The following is a 15,885-nucleotide window of genomic DNA, read 5'->3' as shown; positions in this document are numbered from 1 at the left end:
GTATTTAGTRTTTTTTTGTGTGAGTATTTGTAGTGTGGCTGTGTAATTGTCCTTACCTGCCCTGGGACTACGGGTGCCAATTAGCTTTTGGCTAACCCTGGCATATTTTATATGGATGTTACATTATTGTAATATTAATGTGCATTCTCCCCTATGAATAAAATAAAAACAGAAATAAATGTTTTAAACCATGACAGAGGTGGGGATGTTTGTTTCATATGGAAGCTTTAATTTGTTATATTTAGCACTGTAAAACATATTTAGCACTACATTTTAAACAAACAGAAGAATGGTGAAATTAGCATTATTTAGAGACCTCCCCAAGTTTGACTTGCATTTAGGGGAGCTAATGTCTCATTCAGGGGAGCTGGGCCCCTGCAATTTGCACCCTGGTAGTTGTTATTCAGATTTACCTAATGCAGGAGCGTAATGTGCTCTACAGGTGTGTGTCTACCTTGCACACAMTGAATATGTTTAATGGGGMGGCAGGTAGCCTGGCGGGTAGGAGAGTTGGGCCAGTAACAAAAAGGTTGCTGGGCCAACTTCAACCAGTAAAATGGTTCTTTGGCTATATTTTTGCAACAGCCTATAACAATGAGCRTTAGCATTCTAGCTAACAACCGCTGCATCCAAAATAGTTATTTTGCAAAGCTCACAACCCAAATATAATCCTAGCTACTGTTCAAGCAAGAATCAAAACATCATTGTAAGCATATGAGAACTTATATTTTGTTTAGAAGTAATWCAACCTTAAATCTAGGCTATGATGAATGGGCGCAGATGGTGATGGCTTTCTTACTGCCGCCAAGAGTCGCGTGCATCCGGGGGGGAAAAGGGTCTATATGATCCACTAATGCYAGCAACCCTCAGGAACAACTACATGGACATAACCGAGGAATGAATGGTAAATGGAATGGAACGAATCAATAGGTTACAAATAGAAGGAAACTAACACTAAAGTGACAGATGTATATGGATGTACTGACGGGTGTCTCCCGATAGTGGCTAATATTTAACAKGRTACAATTTGGAAAAYAAAATGGAGAAAAGCTCTGGCATATAACTAAAACATTCACAAGTTTGCCGTACAGAAGCCTATAGCTTGGGTCTCCATTTCATCCACACACATTATGAGGGCATACAATTAACATTCTGAATAATGGCACAGCTCTTTATAACCTACTTCACTGCGGAAAAGGGGCCACAATACGTCATGTGCATGGAGAATGCTGTTATTTCTATCAGAAAAATGAATGCTGTTATTTCTATCAGAAAAATGAAGTAGATGCTTTTCCCACTTGGAACCGAAAGGTTTGCTCGACCTTTCCTTGCACGTAAAGGTGGTGGAATTAAGTCTAAGTCAGAATACTGCGTATCTGTAAACATACCTCCGCCACACCTTCATTTCGTTGATGTCTACCCCAAACAAGTAGCAGGTGAATATCATGCTATTCTCATGCTTAAGTTCACGGTCAGAATACGCATAGAGAGAAAAAATACATAAAAGGGGAATTGAGTTCCATTTATGCCTGCTTAACTAAAAAAATTGTTTTTTTAATTAAGCAAATCTATCAGGTGGAGCAATTACCACAGAGTTTACACCTATGAAGCCTGCTGTAGAATTAATACACATATGGTATCATAATACTAGAGTAGGACTCAACTAGATGTTTCAGCTCTATGTTACCAATATTGCGACTCTASCAGTAAAATAATCACAGACAAGGTTTTGTGGTTTACAACATTATGTACATGACTTAGTTGTTACTTTTTTGTGTCCAAAAATGACGGTCAAATGTATTCAACCCTGTAGTGATTAAGAAACCGCAACAGTAGGACATGCACACACACACACAAACAAATACCACATCTGTAAAAAATAGGTGTACTTATTTCTGAGGGAAAATACTGTGCCGGTTCTCCTAGTCTGCCCGTACCTCAGGTATGTTGGTGTTAACTGGAGTATGTGACTAACTGTGTGTTTGTGAGTATTATAGGCTGTCAATGCATTCCTGTGATGACTACTGTAGGCTAATTATTGTCTGTTGGCAGTGTGTTACATAATGAAGACAATTTTAGCCACCAACCTGATGATATATGTTGTTTTGTATTGTCACATACACCAGATAGGTTCAGTGAAATGTGTTTTACAGGGTTAGCCATAGTAGTACGATGCTCCCGGAGCAAATTAGGGTTAAATGGCACGCTCAAGGGCACATTGAAAGACTTTGGCTCAGGTATTGATCCAGTGACTTTTCGGTTGCTGTCCCAACGCTCTAACCACTAGGCTACCTGCTGCCATGGTATACCTGACTCACATATTGTCGCAGGGGCACTTTTCAATGGGGGCTTTCCTTTGGCAGTGTGGGGTTAGGTGCAGGTTCATACACACACACTATCACACGCACACACACTCTCTCGCTCTCGCTCTCTCTCTCGCTCTCTCAACATTAGGCAAACTACATATCATTTCCTGGTTCTTAAAAGTTCCGTAAAAAAACACTATCCCATAACTTCACAAATTAATAATTTGAACAAAACAAAACATGCCAATCAAACAATTTGATAAGATAGAGCTCCTCCAAAAGCTCCTTATGTCTCCAGCTAAGAGTTCTTCAGGGGAGCATGCATGGCAAGCACTGGTTCACTCTCCCCTATCCAGTTTAATGTTCCAGCAACGTTCTAGTGACGTTATGTAAACGTTCGACTGACATTCTGCGGAGTCTCTGTCAATGTTCTCCTGATGTTCCATCAACATTACGGRGTAGTCTTGGCCTTGGTGTTGGTGACGATGCTGGCGGCCTGAATGACCCGATAGCGTTCTCGAAGGTTCCGCCGCCGCACATGCTCGTTGGTGATCTCTACAGCGTTCTCCACAGGAAACCAACCCTTCTGTCCGTTGGAGAGACGGATCCCCTCGTACCAACCTAGAGGGAGGGGAGGAAGGGGAGGAAGAGGGAGATAGGATGTTTACATATAAATCATGCAAAATAACCAACATCACAAATCAATAAACTGCTAATAGGTACAGGGTTGAATTASAATTGTCGGGATAAAGACGTACAAAGAGGGGGGTTGGGGGAAAGATGAGWGTTTAATGTATTACTGTGTTATCATTTTATCAAGTAAAACATGATTTTTTTCTGATTTGTAAAATAAAGCGCTACCCAGTACCGGGACTAACCACGGGTCGGGACATTAGTTTCCTGCCGGGTCTTACCCTCGTTGGTCTTGCGCACCACGTTGATGATCTCAGTGGCTTCTAGGTTGAGCTCATCAGCCTGCTGAGCAACATACTGCTCCACACACTGCACCTGAGGACAGTCTGAGGACAGAGACAAGACTAAATATCAACAAACCAAACAATTATAAACCACAAGTGCAAATAGCACAAAGTGTGTCCATGTAAGGTAAACTGAGGATAGATGTCAGTGTTGATGGTTGAATTTGGCAACGAGCCCAGTCACTACAAGTGGACTTACTGCAGCTAATTATAGGGTGTGTGTCATCAAGCTAAACTAGTCGCTCACCCCAGTCCTCATAGACAACCTCCTCCTTGTCCCCATCAGGTTTCATGGGGTCAGGGAACGCTGCTATCCACCGGTGCAGGTCAGACCTGAGATGAATGGATGAGGGGAAAAGAAAGGCAAGAAGAGAGAAGGAGAGAGAATRGACATGTGAAACAGACCATAGACACACACACACAAATACCACATCTGTAAACAAAAATAGGTGTACTTATGACTGAGGGAAAATACTGTACCGGTTCTCCTAGTCTGCCCGTACCTCAGGTTTATTGTGGTGTAACTGGAGTATGTCAATTGGACTTTGTGTTTGTGAGCATTATGGCTGCAAATGCTTCCTGTGATGACTACTGTAGGCTAATCATTATCTGTTGGCAGTGTGTTACATAATGAAGACAATTTTAGCCACCAACCTGATGATATATACAGTGGGAGGAACAAGTATTTGATACACTGCGATTTTCCCGATTTTCTACTTACAAAGCATGTAGAGTTCTGTAATTTTTATCACACTTCAACTGTGAGAGATGGAATCTAAAATAAAAATCCAGAAAATCACATTGTATGATTTTTAAGTAATTCATTTGCATTTATATGCATGACATAAGTATTTGATCACTACCAACCAGTAAGAATTCCGGCTCTCACAGACCTGTTAGTTTCTTTAAGAAGTCCTCCTGTTCTCCACTCATTACCTGTATTAACTGCACCTGTTTGAACTCGTTACCTGTATATAAAAGACACCTGTCCACACACTCAACCAAACAGACTCCAACCTCTCCACAATGGCCAAGACCAGAGAGCTGTGTAAGGACATCAGGGATAAAATTGTAGACCTGCACAAGGCTGGGATGGGCTACAGGACAATAGGCAAGCAGCTTGGTGAGAAGGCAACAACTGTTGGCGCAATTATTAGAAAATGAAGAAGTTCAAGATGACGGTCAATCACCCTCGGCTCCATGAAAATCTCACCTCGTGGGCATCAATGATCATGAGGAAGGTGGGATCAGCCCAGAGACTACATGGCAGGACCTGGTCAATGACCTGAAGAGAGCTGGCACCACAGTCTCTCAAAAAACCATTAGTAACACATTACGCCGTCATGGATTAAAATCCTGCAGCGCACGCAAGGTCCCCCTGCTCAAGCCAGCGCATGTCCAGGCCCGTCTGAAGTTTGCCAAAGACCATCTGGATGATCCAGAGGAGGATTGGGAGAAGGTCATGTGGTCTGATGAGACAAAAATAGAGCTTTTTTGGTCTAAACTCCACTCGCCGTGGTTTGGGAAGAAGAAGGAGGAGTACAACCCCAAGAACACCATCCCAACCGTGAAGCATGGAGGTGGAAACATATCATTCTTTGGGGACGCTTTTCTGCAAAGGGGACAGGAGACTGCACCGTATTGAGGGAGGATGATGGGGCCATGTATCGCGAGATCTTGCCAACAACCTCCTTCCCTCAGTAAGAGTATTGAAATGGGTCGTGGCTGGGTCTTCCAGCATGACACGACCCGAAACACACAGCCAGGGCAACTAAGGAGTGGCTCCGTAAGAAGCATCTCAAGGTCCTGGAGTGGCCTAGCCAGTCTCTCAGACCTGAAACCAATAAAAATCTTTGGAGGGAGCTGAAAGTCCGATTGCCCAGCGACAGCCCGAAAACCTGAAGGATCTAGAGAAGTCTGTATGGAGGAGTGGGCCAAACCCTGCTGCAGTGTGTGCAAACCTGGTCAAGAACTTACAGGAAACGTATGATCTCTGTAATTGCAAACAAAGTTTGTACCAAATATTAAGTTCTGCTTTTCTGATGTATCAAATACTTTAGTCATGCAATAAAATGCAAATTGAATTACTTAAAAATCATACAAGTGATTTTCTGGATTTGTTTATAGTTCCGTCTCTCACAGTTGAAGGTGTACCTATGATAAAAAAATTACAGACCTCTACATGCTTTGTAAGTAGAAAACCTGCAAAATCGGCAGTTCGTTATCAATAGTTGTTCTTCCTCCACTGTATGTTGTTTTTTATTGTCACATACACCAGATAGGTTCAAGAAAAATTTGTTTTACAGGGTAGCCATAGTAGTACGATGCCTCCGGAGCAAATTAGGGTTAAATGCCACATCGAAAGACTTTCACCTTGTTGCTCGGGTATTCGATCCAGTGACTTTTCAGTTACTGGCCCAATGCTCTAACCGCTAGGCTACCTGCTGCCATGGTATACCTGACTGACATATGCTCTTTCATTTCCTCTCGCGCTTTCTACCTCTTCTTTCTGTCGCTTTCTGCCTCTCTTCAACATCTCTACGTAACCTCTCTCTGCCTTTCTGTACTGTTTCTCCTCAGTATGGGGTATTATGTGTAACATACGCACTATAACACGTACACATGGATTTATTTCTCTCTCTCACACACAACACACACACACACACACACACACACACACACACACACACACCCACACACACCACACACACACACACACACACAACACACACACACACACACACACACACACACCACCACACACACACTGTGTGTACTGCTCACTGTGAAGGGGCCTTCATCAGTCTCTCCATCATGCGTCCCTGGTGGTTCTCCAGTAGAGTCAGACAGAAGCAGTGTTCATAGCTAGGGTTGGAGACCTGGTCGTCTCCTATTGGCTCAACCTGGACCAGGGTGCGGTGGGCGTGGTCCAACACCACGAAACGCTCTGAACTAACAGGGATGAGAGGAGGAACCAAACACATTGAAGGCAGTCTAAGACGAGTCCTAGAATGTATGAATGTAGAGCCATCCTCTACTCTAGCACAACATTTGCTTATAAATGATTTGTGAAGCATTAGTGAGGGATAAAGGCCTTAGGAAGGTTTATAAAGGCTTCATAAAGCCTTATGAACACCATATGGGGGACTCACCCCTTCTTGGTGGCGATGATGAGCAGGTCGTTGAAGAGGAAGAGGTAGACGGGGGTGAACTTGTGACCCAGGTTGAAAAGGGTGTTTCCTTTGGCCATCTCCTGTAACTCCCCACGCTTCTCCAAGACACGGGTTTGGGAAATGATGGGGATGGCCTGATAGAGAGAGAGGGAGGGAGAGAGAGTTGGGGAGGATAGATGGAGAGAGCGGTGGAGAAAGAGAGAGGGAGAAGGGGGATAGATTGAGATAGGGGGGGTAGAAAGAGAGATAGAGAAATGTATAAGAATCAAGCGGAAAGGATAGGTTTCTAGTGTATTTGGGTGTTGAATTAACTGACTGACTGATTCATTGATTACCTTGAGCTTGTCAAACTCCAGCGTCTTGGAGAGGTGGATCAGCTCTTCCACCTGTTTCATCTTTCCCACCTGGGTGTTGCACTCCTCTATGATCTGAGAGAGAGGGATAGAAAGAGGAAGACAGAAAGAGAAATTGTGTGAGAAAAAGAACAAGAGACTGAATGCAAGAGACCTCTTGGCAGCTCCTCCACTTTTCCTTTCACACAGACATGTGGAACAATCCACATAACCCTTCTCTCATTTCATGAAAATCCATGTTCCTCTATTTCACAAGTGTATCAAGTTCATCTCTTTTTCAAGAGGTCCCCCCTCTACTTGAATAACATTAGCTGGTACTCCAGTGACAGACAGTCTTTATCTCTCTCTCCTGTACTTGGTCATATTGTCTGCAGTGAMACAATAGGATATCAATCCCACACTAAAGACCAGGGGACTGACGTCATTGTTCCATATTCCAGACTGGTGTGGAACACTGCTTTAGAATGGAACAGTCAGAATGTCTGTGGACGGGCAGACGGATGGATGGAAAGAGGAAAGGTGCGGTTACCTTAGAAACAGAGTCCAAGGCGTTGGAGGCAGTCTGCTCTTCTTTCGTCCCTTCATTTGTTCTCTTCAGGATGTTCTGATAAACAACAGCAACAACAACAGCAAGCCATGTTATACAAGACAAACAAAAAATAAGACAAACAAAAAAAGTATAAAATCATAAGGTTTAACGCTTTTCCCCACGATCACACTCCCTTGTAGTCCACATCACAGCGGCACACAACAACTACAGTTACCATGATGCCCCTCACCTCGATGAGTATCTTGATGCGTGTGATTCGCTGGAAGGGCAGCAGCAGGAAGGACATGAATGGCAGCCTCTGACACTGAGGAGACTCCTGCAGACGGGTGATGACCGTGGCAAAGTCMACATTGGTTTTCCTGTGGGGACAAACACATCATTCAGGACCCCCTCCTCCTCTGGTTGAATCAATTGTCAGACCAAGAGGCCTCTGAGTAGGTTTGCAGAATTCTGGTAACGTTCCAAAAATTCCAAAGTTTTCCAAAAATTCCAGTTGGAAGATTCCTGGAATCAGGATGGAGTAAGCAGAAAATCCGGGAATCCTCCAACAGGGATTTCAGGAAAATCAGGGAATTTTGGGTGAAATTACCAACATTTTGAAACTCTACCTGTTAGACCCAGTAATGAAGTCAGTCTTACATGAGGGAGGTGTAAGTCTTATCCTGGTAGATTTGGTTGCGGATGTAGTCGATGTAGACAGGGAAGTTGTGCTGAGCATGGAAATGGATGATGTCACAGATGTCGGAGAACACCAGACTCTCTTCCTTACGCTTCTCCAGGGCCATCAGAAAACTAATGGGGGGGGGGGGGTTAGAAAGGTCAAAGTTTATGGTTGATTTCCATTAAGGGGTTTAATAACACAACGAAACAGTGAGGGAGGAACATTGTTATTCATATTAAAGTTGGGCAACAACAAAACCCTCCACATGCTGCTGAGTCAAGTCATCACTCCTTCCTTACTCTGACTCCCCACTGTTTTAGCCAAGTACCACTCTCTAGCCATCCCTCCATTCCTCCCTCTCTCTCACCTCTCGCTGACCTCCAGGACTCGCAGGACATTGGAGAAGAGAGTCTTCCTGTCCCGGATGATCAGCACCTCCTCCAGCTCCCGGGATTCCAGGAAGTGTTCATTGAGAACGCGTAGGGAACGCACGTACGACGCTTCAGATGTCAACACCTCAAACATACTCTGAGGGGAGAGAGACAAGTACAATCAACCTGTCACTGAAATATCCCAAGACATACAATATGGACTGATTACTATGGCCACATTTCTGTACTGAATTTACAATTGATGGTAACTGCAGACATTCAGTCCATTGAGGGGAAATTCAGTCAACTAAAATATCAATAATTCGCTTTACTTGATACCTGTATGGGTATCTGAGTATGGGTATCTGCATATGTGGAATGTGTCTGAAAGTGGGCAGGGCAAAATAAGTGGGTGGATCATCAGCAAATGGTGTAACTGATTGGTTAGATGKTTTTGATTGAGCTGTGTTGTTTTTCGTTTCTTAACGCATTTTCATTGTTCAGTTCCTGTGTGGTGATACTGATGCTTTTTCAGGATTGATGCTTTGTTTTTACGTAGCAGGTTAYGAGAACTAACGTAGCAGGTTAGGATAATTCAAGTAGCAGGTTAATGTAACAGGTTAGGAGAATGAGGTTAAGGTTAGGAAAAGGGTTAGGGTTAGGCTTAGCTAAATTGCTCTCACAGTTGCAGCCACGCAAAACTGCCTTGAGTGGCAACAAATGCGGCAAATKAGTTGTTTGCTTTTTATATACCCACTTCTGTTGATACGCCTGTTTATGTTAAAACACCCATGTTCCGGCAGCCATGCCGTTAACCATGAAAAACTGAGCCCTAAATTGAGTTTGCTTCTCTATTCTCACCCCCCCCTCCCTATTCTCCCCCTCCTCTCCTATTCCCCCCTCCTTCCTATTCTCCCATTCCCCTCCTAACCCCATCACCTCCTAACCCCCCCCCCCCCCCCCCGCCCCCAATCCCCCCTCCCTCCTATTTCCCCCTCGACTCCTATTCTCCCCCCCTCACCTCCTGGTACTTGCACTGTTGCAGGCTGAGGGTCTCCAGCACCCCACTTTTCCGTACTTCTGGTAGGTCCTGCCATAGGGTGCTCTGGCCGGGGGTGGGCAACGGAATAGTAGCACTGGGTGCCCCATTGCCATTGCCCACCGCCCCCAAGCCGCCCGACCCCATGCCCACTCCACCCCGGCGTGCGGTCCAGTCCATGTGGTAGTCAGCGCTGGTCTTGCTGATGTTGCGGCAYACCGTCTGGCGCCGGATCTCCTTGTGGATGACGGTAGCACGGTACGTCTGGTACAGAGGCACTGAGGGGTCAAAGGGCAAAGGTCAAACACTCTAAAAAGGATGAGGTTTAAATATGTGTGGTATTACTCTATGGGTGACCCTCAAACAATGATGATGGACCAAGAATGCTCTGTTCCTTTGGTCTAATGTTACACCTATAGTTCTGTAACCKGATTCATGCGTGACTGATATTTTGGGTGCTTTTTGGTTGTGTCAGGGGTGTCAGGTATCCATACCATCCAGCTGTCTGGACTCCCAGCCAATAAAGTATCCTCTCCTGAGAGGGGCACCGGGAAGAAGAAGAGCAGGGTGTTATATAACTGACTGAGCTGGACAATGAATGAGTGAGAAATAGGTCTGGTTCTAACACTTCAAATATGCTTCCGTCCGGTAATCACTGATAAGTGATTGGATAAGTGAAACCCTATCACCTACACCAATCCAACCCTCTCTGATCTGTGGTCACTTACAGGAAGGAAGGAAGATTTTCAACAGGGCCAAAACAAGACATGGGAGATGAGAGTACAACAGGAAATATGGAGGTCATCAGAAGAGACATAAGAGGAAGAAATAGAAGAACATCAGGGACGAGTCAGCTTACCTGTCTTCTTCTGTGTCCTCCTCCTCTCCTTCAGCACTTCCATCCTCCTCTTCTTCTAGAGGGAGAMACAAAAGCATGAACAATATACTGTACCTTTTTCTATTGTATGACCTCTCACTATAAAAGATGTCAGAAAACAGGTTTATTGCKTGTTTACTTTTATAGCGACCTTTTATAGCTTGCTTGATGGAATGGACGGAGATGCCTGTCTTGGGGGGCTGAGGTGGGGGGACGCTGTAGCCCGCCCGGTGGAGWACTATGGGACTGGCGGAAGGATTGGGGGGTGAGGGGCGCAGGGAGCGCCACTCCTCCGCGGTGGGCTGGGGCAAGGCGATACCCCCCCTGGGAATGGGCATGAGGTTGTGGCCGGGTGTTTTGGACTTGTCCTGGGCGAGAGGTACCCGAGGTGGAATAGCCACGGGGGCATCCTCAGTAGTCTGGGTTTGGGATGGGTCCRAATCGGACTGGACCGAAGTGTTGTCCTCCGAGTTGCTGGAGGACAGTTTTGACCAATGGACAGGTTTCTGAACCTTGATAAGGGGAATGTCCAGTTCCTGACAGATCTTTCTAGGTGTTGGATCCACCATTAGTAGAGTAGTTTCATATATAGACTCYTCCTCCTCTACGGAAACTTTAAAATGGCTTGGGAAAGTTTGGGTTTGTTTAGGGGGGATGGGGGGGTGTTTTATAGCCAAGGAGGTCCCCTCCCCTCCACTCTCTTCCTCCTCCGTTTCCGCCTCCAACTTAATCTCCTCCTCCTTTTCATCTTCTTCCTCGTCCTCATCGATGGGCACCCATACCAGCTTCATGCCGGGCATGTGGATGTGGCAAGCACAGCTGCATTCCCAGTCGAAGCATGGGTTAAGGGGCGTGTCTGAACTGTGCTCCGCCTCTGCTTCCACTCCTCCAATCAGCTTTCGCTCTTCCTCCTTTCCGCCAGGTGCTGATGGGAGAAGGAGGGACACATATCACTAACATAGCATTAACWTAACATCACTTTTTACATCCACTGCCACGTGTTTGCTTGGATATTTGCAGTAATGGGAAATTAGCAAAGCATCAGAATAATTATTTKGATTTGTTTTGTTTGGCTTTATTGTTAAAAGGAACTAAGGATCACTTTCTCTGTTGACCCTTGAACCTTGGTAGACTTAAACCCTTTATGGCGTTCACTGATCACTGTGAATGTGTTGCTTCCTGCCTAGAATGTTCCTACATCTGAATTATATGAAAGCAGGGCACATCACTTTCACGTGTGTGTGCATGTGTGCACGTGTGCACGTGTGTGTGTGTTTCTCTTTCTGTGTCCTGATTGACCTCAGTTCTCTATGGAAAGGTAACAAATGAAAACACCACCCCAACATTTTATTTTGATATTTGTTTCATTAGTCCATTGTTGACATAGTCCCACACGTTTTCAAGATATGTACATTTCAAAATACAGACATCATCCCCGTATGATGTCTTTTGCATCATATGCAGCATCATATGATACAAAATGCATCATACAGGGATGATTTCTGTATTTTGAAAGTTACATATCTGGAAAACTTGAGTGCTGACAAGCAAAACATTTTTGGGACTATATCAACAATGGATTAATGAAACAAATATCAAAAGATAGTTTTTGGGTGGAGTTTTCCTTTAAACCTTAGGCCTCACAAAAGGAATGCATTATGACAGAAGAGAGCGAATAAAGGAAGTCTCCAGTGCCTTAACAGTAAAGATTGACGTGGTAGAAGCAGTCTGATGACCGTGTCAGAGCATAGTTTAAGAGATTAGTGAAATTATGTCACGTGGTCCTGTCTGGCTCAGCTGGTAGAGCATAGTACTTCCACCTCCAGGGTTGTGGGTTTGATTCCCAGGGCCACCCATAGGTAAAATGTATGTATGCGTGCATGACTAAGTCGTGTTGGATAACAGTGTCTGCTAAATGGCATATATTATTACTTGGGAATGTGTGTGTTTTGGTGAACTATCTTTGAGGGGACCAGAAGTCCTCACAAGGATAGTAAAGCAAGGAAAAGTGGGACGCCGGTACCCACAAGGAAAAAGTATATTTTAGGCGTTAGGTTTAGAGTTAGGGTTACAATTAGGGTTAGGGTTAGGTTTAGGCGTTTGGGGTTAAGGTTAAGGGTTAGGGAAAATAGGATTTTGAATGGGAATAAATGATTTGGTCCCCACAACGATAGAAAACCGATGTGTGTGTGTGGGTTTGTTTTCTTAGCCAAATTAACATCTGCAACATTCTTATTTTCATAATACACAGTTCTGCTTTGTCAGATAAACTTAGGGAAGTATTATCAAGTTGTTTAGCTTCATGAGCATTTAATACTAACAGGAAACAGCCAAAAATGTTAATCTATTTTGATGTTTGTTTGTTCTTTTCTGTAGTCAGAAATGCTATCAGCTCCTTATTTTCTTTCCCTCTGCAACAGTAGAAACAGTGAGACCCTCTTCGAGGCTTTTAAGCAGTGCCGTCTTAGACCTGTCTCTTATACACATCTAGATGTGTATAAGAGACAGTCTCGTCCCAGAGTGTGTTGGAGTACAGCCAGTCTGTTTCAGTAGACCTGTATTACCTATACAGAGCTGTGTTTCCCTACTGTGTACGGGTGCTTCTGTCTGTTAGGGTAGTTAGATCACGTGTTCTAGCCACACCCGTCTGTCTCTAGGTTAGGTGAAAACAGGTGTCACCCTCACGGCCTCAGGGACTAGGCAACACACACGAGCAGAGATTCCGCTCTCAAAGGAACATGCCGCACATACTGCACTCGCATGTGACATACGGTGACATACGGTGACGTTTGCTGCATATGGTAAACRTCAAACTGACAAAGAAATGTGTAGAGGTACATGAAACCTGTCAATGATTGATCCTTTCAAATTCCAAACATGTTGTTTTGTTAACCTGCCACCCCAGGTCTAGCTTGTGGGGTTGGGCTGGGAATATTGTTAATGCTTTCGGATGATATGTTTTGAAAGTGATTATGTCATGTGTTACTGTGTTGCTTGACAACGCTTGATTAATGAACACCCATGGGATAGCTCATTTGGAAAAAATACAGTTCATTTTGTAGCTCTCTCTCCGTAATGCTTGCCTTGTAGAAATGTAGGCTACATTGGTAATGCTAACAAATTATCAGTCCCTACCATAACATATTTTTGTGAGAGGACTCATACAAATGAATATTGATTAATTCATTGATTGATATACTGACTGACTCTACCTGATCGACTGACTGTGATGCCATTTCCCTCCTCTCCTCCAGGGGTCTCTCTTTTGGCCTGCCGCAGGATCCGGCTCCTATTCATGGGCAGTGGAGGAGCCTGGTCTRGACCCTCAGACTGCTGGACGGAGGGCCGGGTCGGTTTGGGTTTGACTGTGGGGGCCCTCCTGGGCACCCGGGTACGGAGAGTTGGATTGGTGGTTAGTGTAGCATCTCCACTGGTGGTTGGTRTAGTCTCTGGGTGGCTGAACTTACTCACAATGCTGTTGACTTTCCCCCCCGAATTGTGGGCTGTGCTGCCCATCTCTCCGAGCTGGGAGGGGGTGGAGGGGGCTCCGTTGGAGGAAGGGGGTTTTCTAGAGATCGGGGGCCGGGGTTTGGCTTCTGGTCTGGGGGGTAAGGGGGACGTGAAGTGTTCCGGGAAAGACATGTTGAGGGGTTTGGACTGGTCTGTATTTTTGGGGGTATTCCAATCTGAGCCCTGACCTATCAGAGGTCAAGTCAAGGGGTCAGTTTGGGCATGTCATTATCACCTGAAGAGGAAAGAGAGAGAGAAAGTCTGAATACAGCCAATCTGAATGATGGCAGTCTGACAGAGTTTCTCATTACTAGTGTCATTATACTGTTTTATTTTGTTCTCAGGTACGATATCAAATCAGGTCAAAGTTTATTGGTCACAGTTTATCAGATGTTATAGCGGGTGCAGCGAAATGYTTGTGTTACTAGCTTCTAACGGTGCGGTAAAAATGTCAAACAATTACACAGATAATAATCCAAAACTAGAAACAAGAAATATGATGTGCGGCAAGACAACCATTGTATGAATTCAATATGACAGCAATACAACTTTTCATACACACAGAGCGTCATTCTGCAATTATGTGTTAATCCTCTTATAAGTATTTCTCTGTAGCTGCAGAAAAGATCCTCAAGTTAAAGAAACGAATGAATACTTGGACTTGAAAGAGGCACACCTTCCGAGACACATTCACAACAGGTTGAATTCCAGAAAATTCTACACCTACCGCRCCCATAGGATTGAGCAATAACTATCACTCTRAGAAAGCWGCTGAGGAATGATGATAAAGCTATWGGACAGCTTGGCATTATAAAATGCAAAAGGAGGCAACATTGTCACGATTGTAGGGATYCGTATATCTTGCTTCCCTTGGCGGCAGGTAGCCTMGCTGTTAAGASTGCCCTGCCAGTACTGATYGGTTGCTGGTTTGAATCCCTGAGCCAGCACGGTGGAACAATCTGCTGTTCTGCCCTTGAGCAAGGCAGTTACCCCCAAGAACAGCTGCTCCCTGGGTGCTGATGATRTCAATTAAGACAGGCCCCTGCACCTCTCCAATYCAGAGGGGTTGGGTTAAATGCAGAAGACACATTTTGGTTAAATGCATTCAGTTGTACAACTGACTTGATATCCCCTGGCCTGTAGGCCTACTTGTTGTTCCCAATTTCATCAGTTTCAGGACTGGCCCAGACATTATTATTATCCCTACGGGGGGGGGGGGGGGGGGGGGGGGGGGCGTGTGCGAGAGAGAGAGAGAGAGAGAGAGCAACCCAGCAAATTCAGTGAGTGACATACCCCCCTAGGTATTAATAGTTGATGACCACACCTCCTATACTAATACTCTGTCTACAGCCTAAACTGCAAATATGAGTTACAGTATTTCAACACAGTTTTATCTTACAAGTATGCCACCTTGAACTATAAAAATTGTACAGTTTTCAACTCTCTGACAACAGAGGTTACATAAGTAGGTTTAACGATAGGCAACTCAACAATAACATCTCCTTAATGCCGGAGTCCATTCACCCATCGAAATCATGATCTGGAACTTGGTGACTAATAAGGATTTTCTAAACCTCCCGCTTTGGGCTGGATGTGTCAATGTGTAGTTCATACATGTATAATCTATGAGCAGAATTACTGTTTTACCTCAATATCCCTAGTTTGAAAGCAACTGTTTTTCTACATGTTCCTCCATGTGTGCCAGCCCCCTAGCAATTTGAGKTCAACCAATGAGCTTCAGCCCCTCGCCATATGCGTGACAGCAAGCAAGATGCATATTTCACTTTTGATTTAACTAGGCAAGTGAGTTTCTTATTTACAATGCCRGCCTACACCAGCCAAACCCGGACGACGCTGGGCCAATTGTGCGCCGCCCTATGGGACTCCCAATCACGGCCGTGATACAGCCTGGATTCGAACCAGGGTGTCTGTAGTGACGCTTCTAGCACTGARATGCAGTGTCTTAGACCGCTGCTCCACTCGGGAGCCATGATGCATCCACAACAGAGTGAGAGAGAGTAATGACTTGGTGCACGTCAGCACATATGTGACGCAGTATGCACTTTTC

The 15,885-nt window shown here is 44.8% G+C and overlaps 1 protein-coding gene across 1 annotated transcript in view; it reads right to left on the bottom strand.

Annotated features, from left to right (window-relative positions):
• Nucleotides 1-208: 208 nt before the first annotated feature.
• LOC111960414 (rho guanine nucleotide exchange factor 15-like) overlaps nt 209-15,885 on the bottom strand; it is a 17,341-nt gene continuing 1,664 nt past the window's right edge. The window contains exons 2-16 of the mRNA XM_023982405.1: nt 13,520-14,052; nt 10,459-11,232; nt 10,290-10,344; nt 9,925-9,965; nt 9,413-9,708; nt 8,388-8,548; nt 7,999-8,151; nt 7,589-7,718; nt 7,339-7,413; nt 6,792-6,884; nt 6,436-6,590; nt 6,068-6,235; nt 3,531-3,616; nt 3,221-3,325; nt 209-2,927 (exon numbers count right to left, since the gene is read on the bottom strand). Coding sequence (XP_023838173.1) covers nt 2,758-2,927; nt 3,221-3,325; nt 3,531-3,616; nt 6,068-6,235; nt 6,436-6,590; nt 6,792-6,884; nt 7,339-7,413; nt 7,589-7,718; nt 7,999-8,151; nt 8,388-8,548; nt 9,413-9,708; nt 9,925-9,965; nt 10,290-10,344; nt 10,459-11,232; nt 13,520-13,949 — 2,892 coding nt within the window. The 5' untranslated portion in view covers nt 13,950-14,052 and the 3' untranslated portion in view covers nt 209-2,757. The remainder of the gene's footprint in view (nt 2,928-3,220; nt 3,326-3,530; nt 3,617-6,067; nt 6,236-6,435; nt 6,591-6,791; nt 6,885-7,338; nt 7,414-7,588; nt 7,719-7,998; nt 8,152-8,387; nt 8,549-9,412; nt 9,709-9,924; nt 9,966-10,289; nt 10,345-10,458; nt 11,233-13,519; nt 14,053-15,885) is intronic.

Source organism: Salvelinus sp. IW2-2015, linkage group LG37 (genome assembly GCF_002910315.2).
Source record: "Salvelinus sp. IW2-2015 linkage group LG37, ASM291031v2, whole genome shotgun sequence".
In the NCBI taxonomy this organism is placed as follows: domain Eukaryota; kingdom Metazoa; phylum Chordata; class Actinopteri; order Salmoniformes; family Salmonidae; genus Salvelinus; species Salvelinus sp. IW2-2015.
The sequence above is the reverse complement of the archived record's forward strand: the minus strand, read 5'-3'. Positions and strand labels throughout refer to the sequence as shown.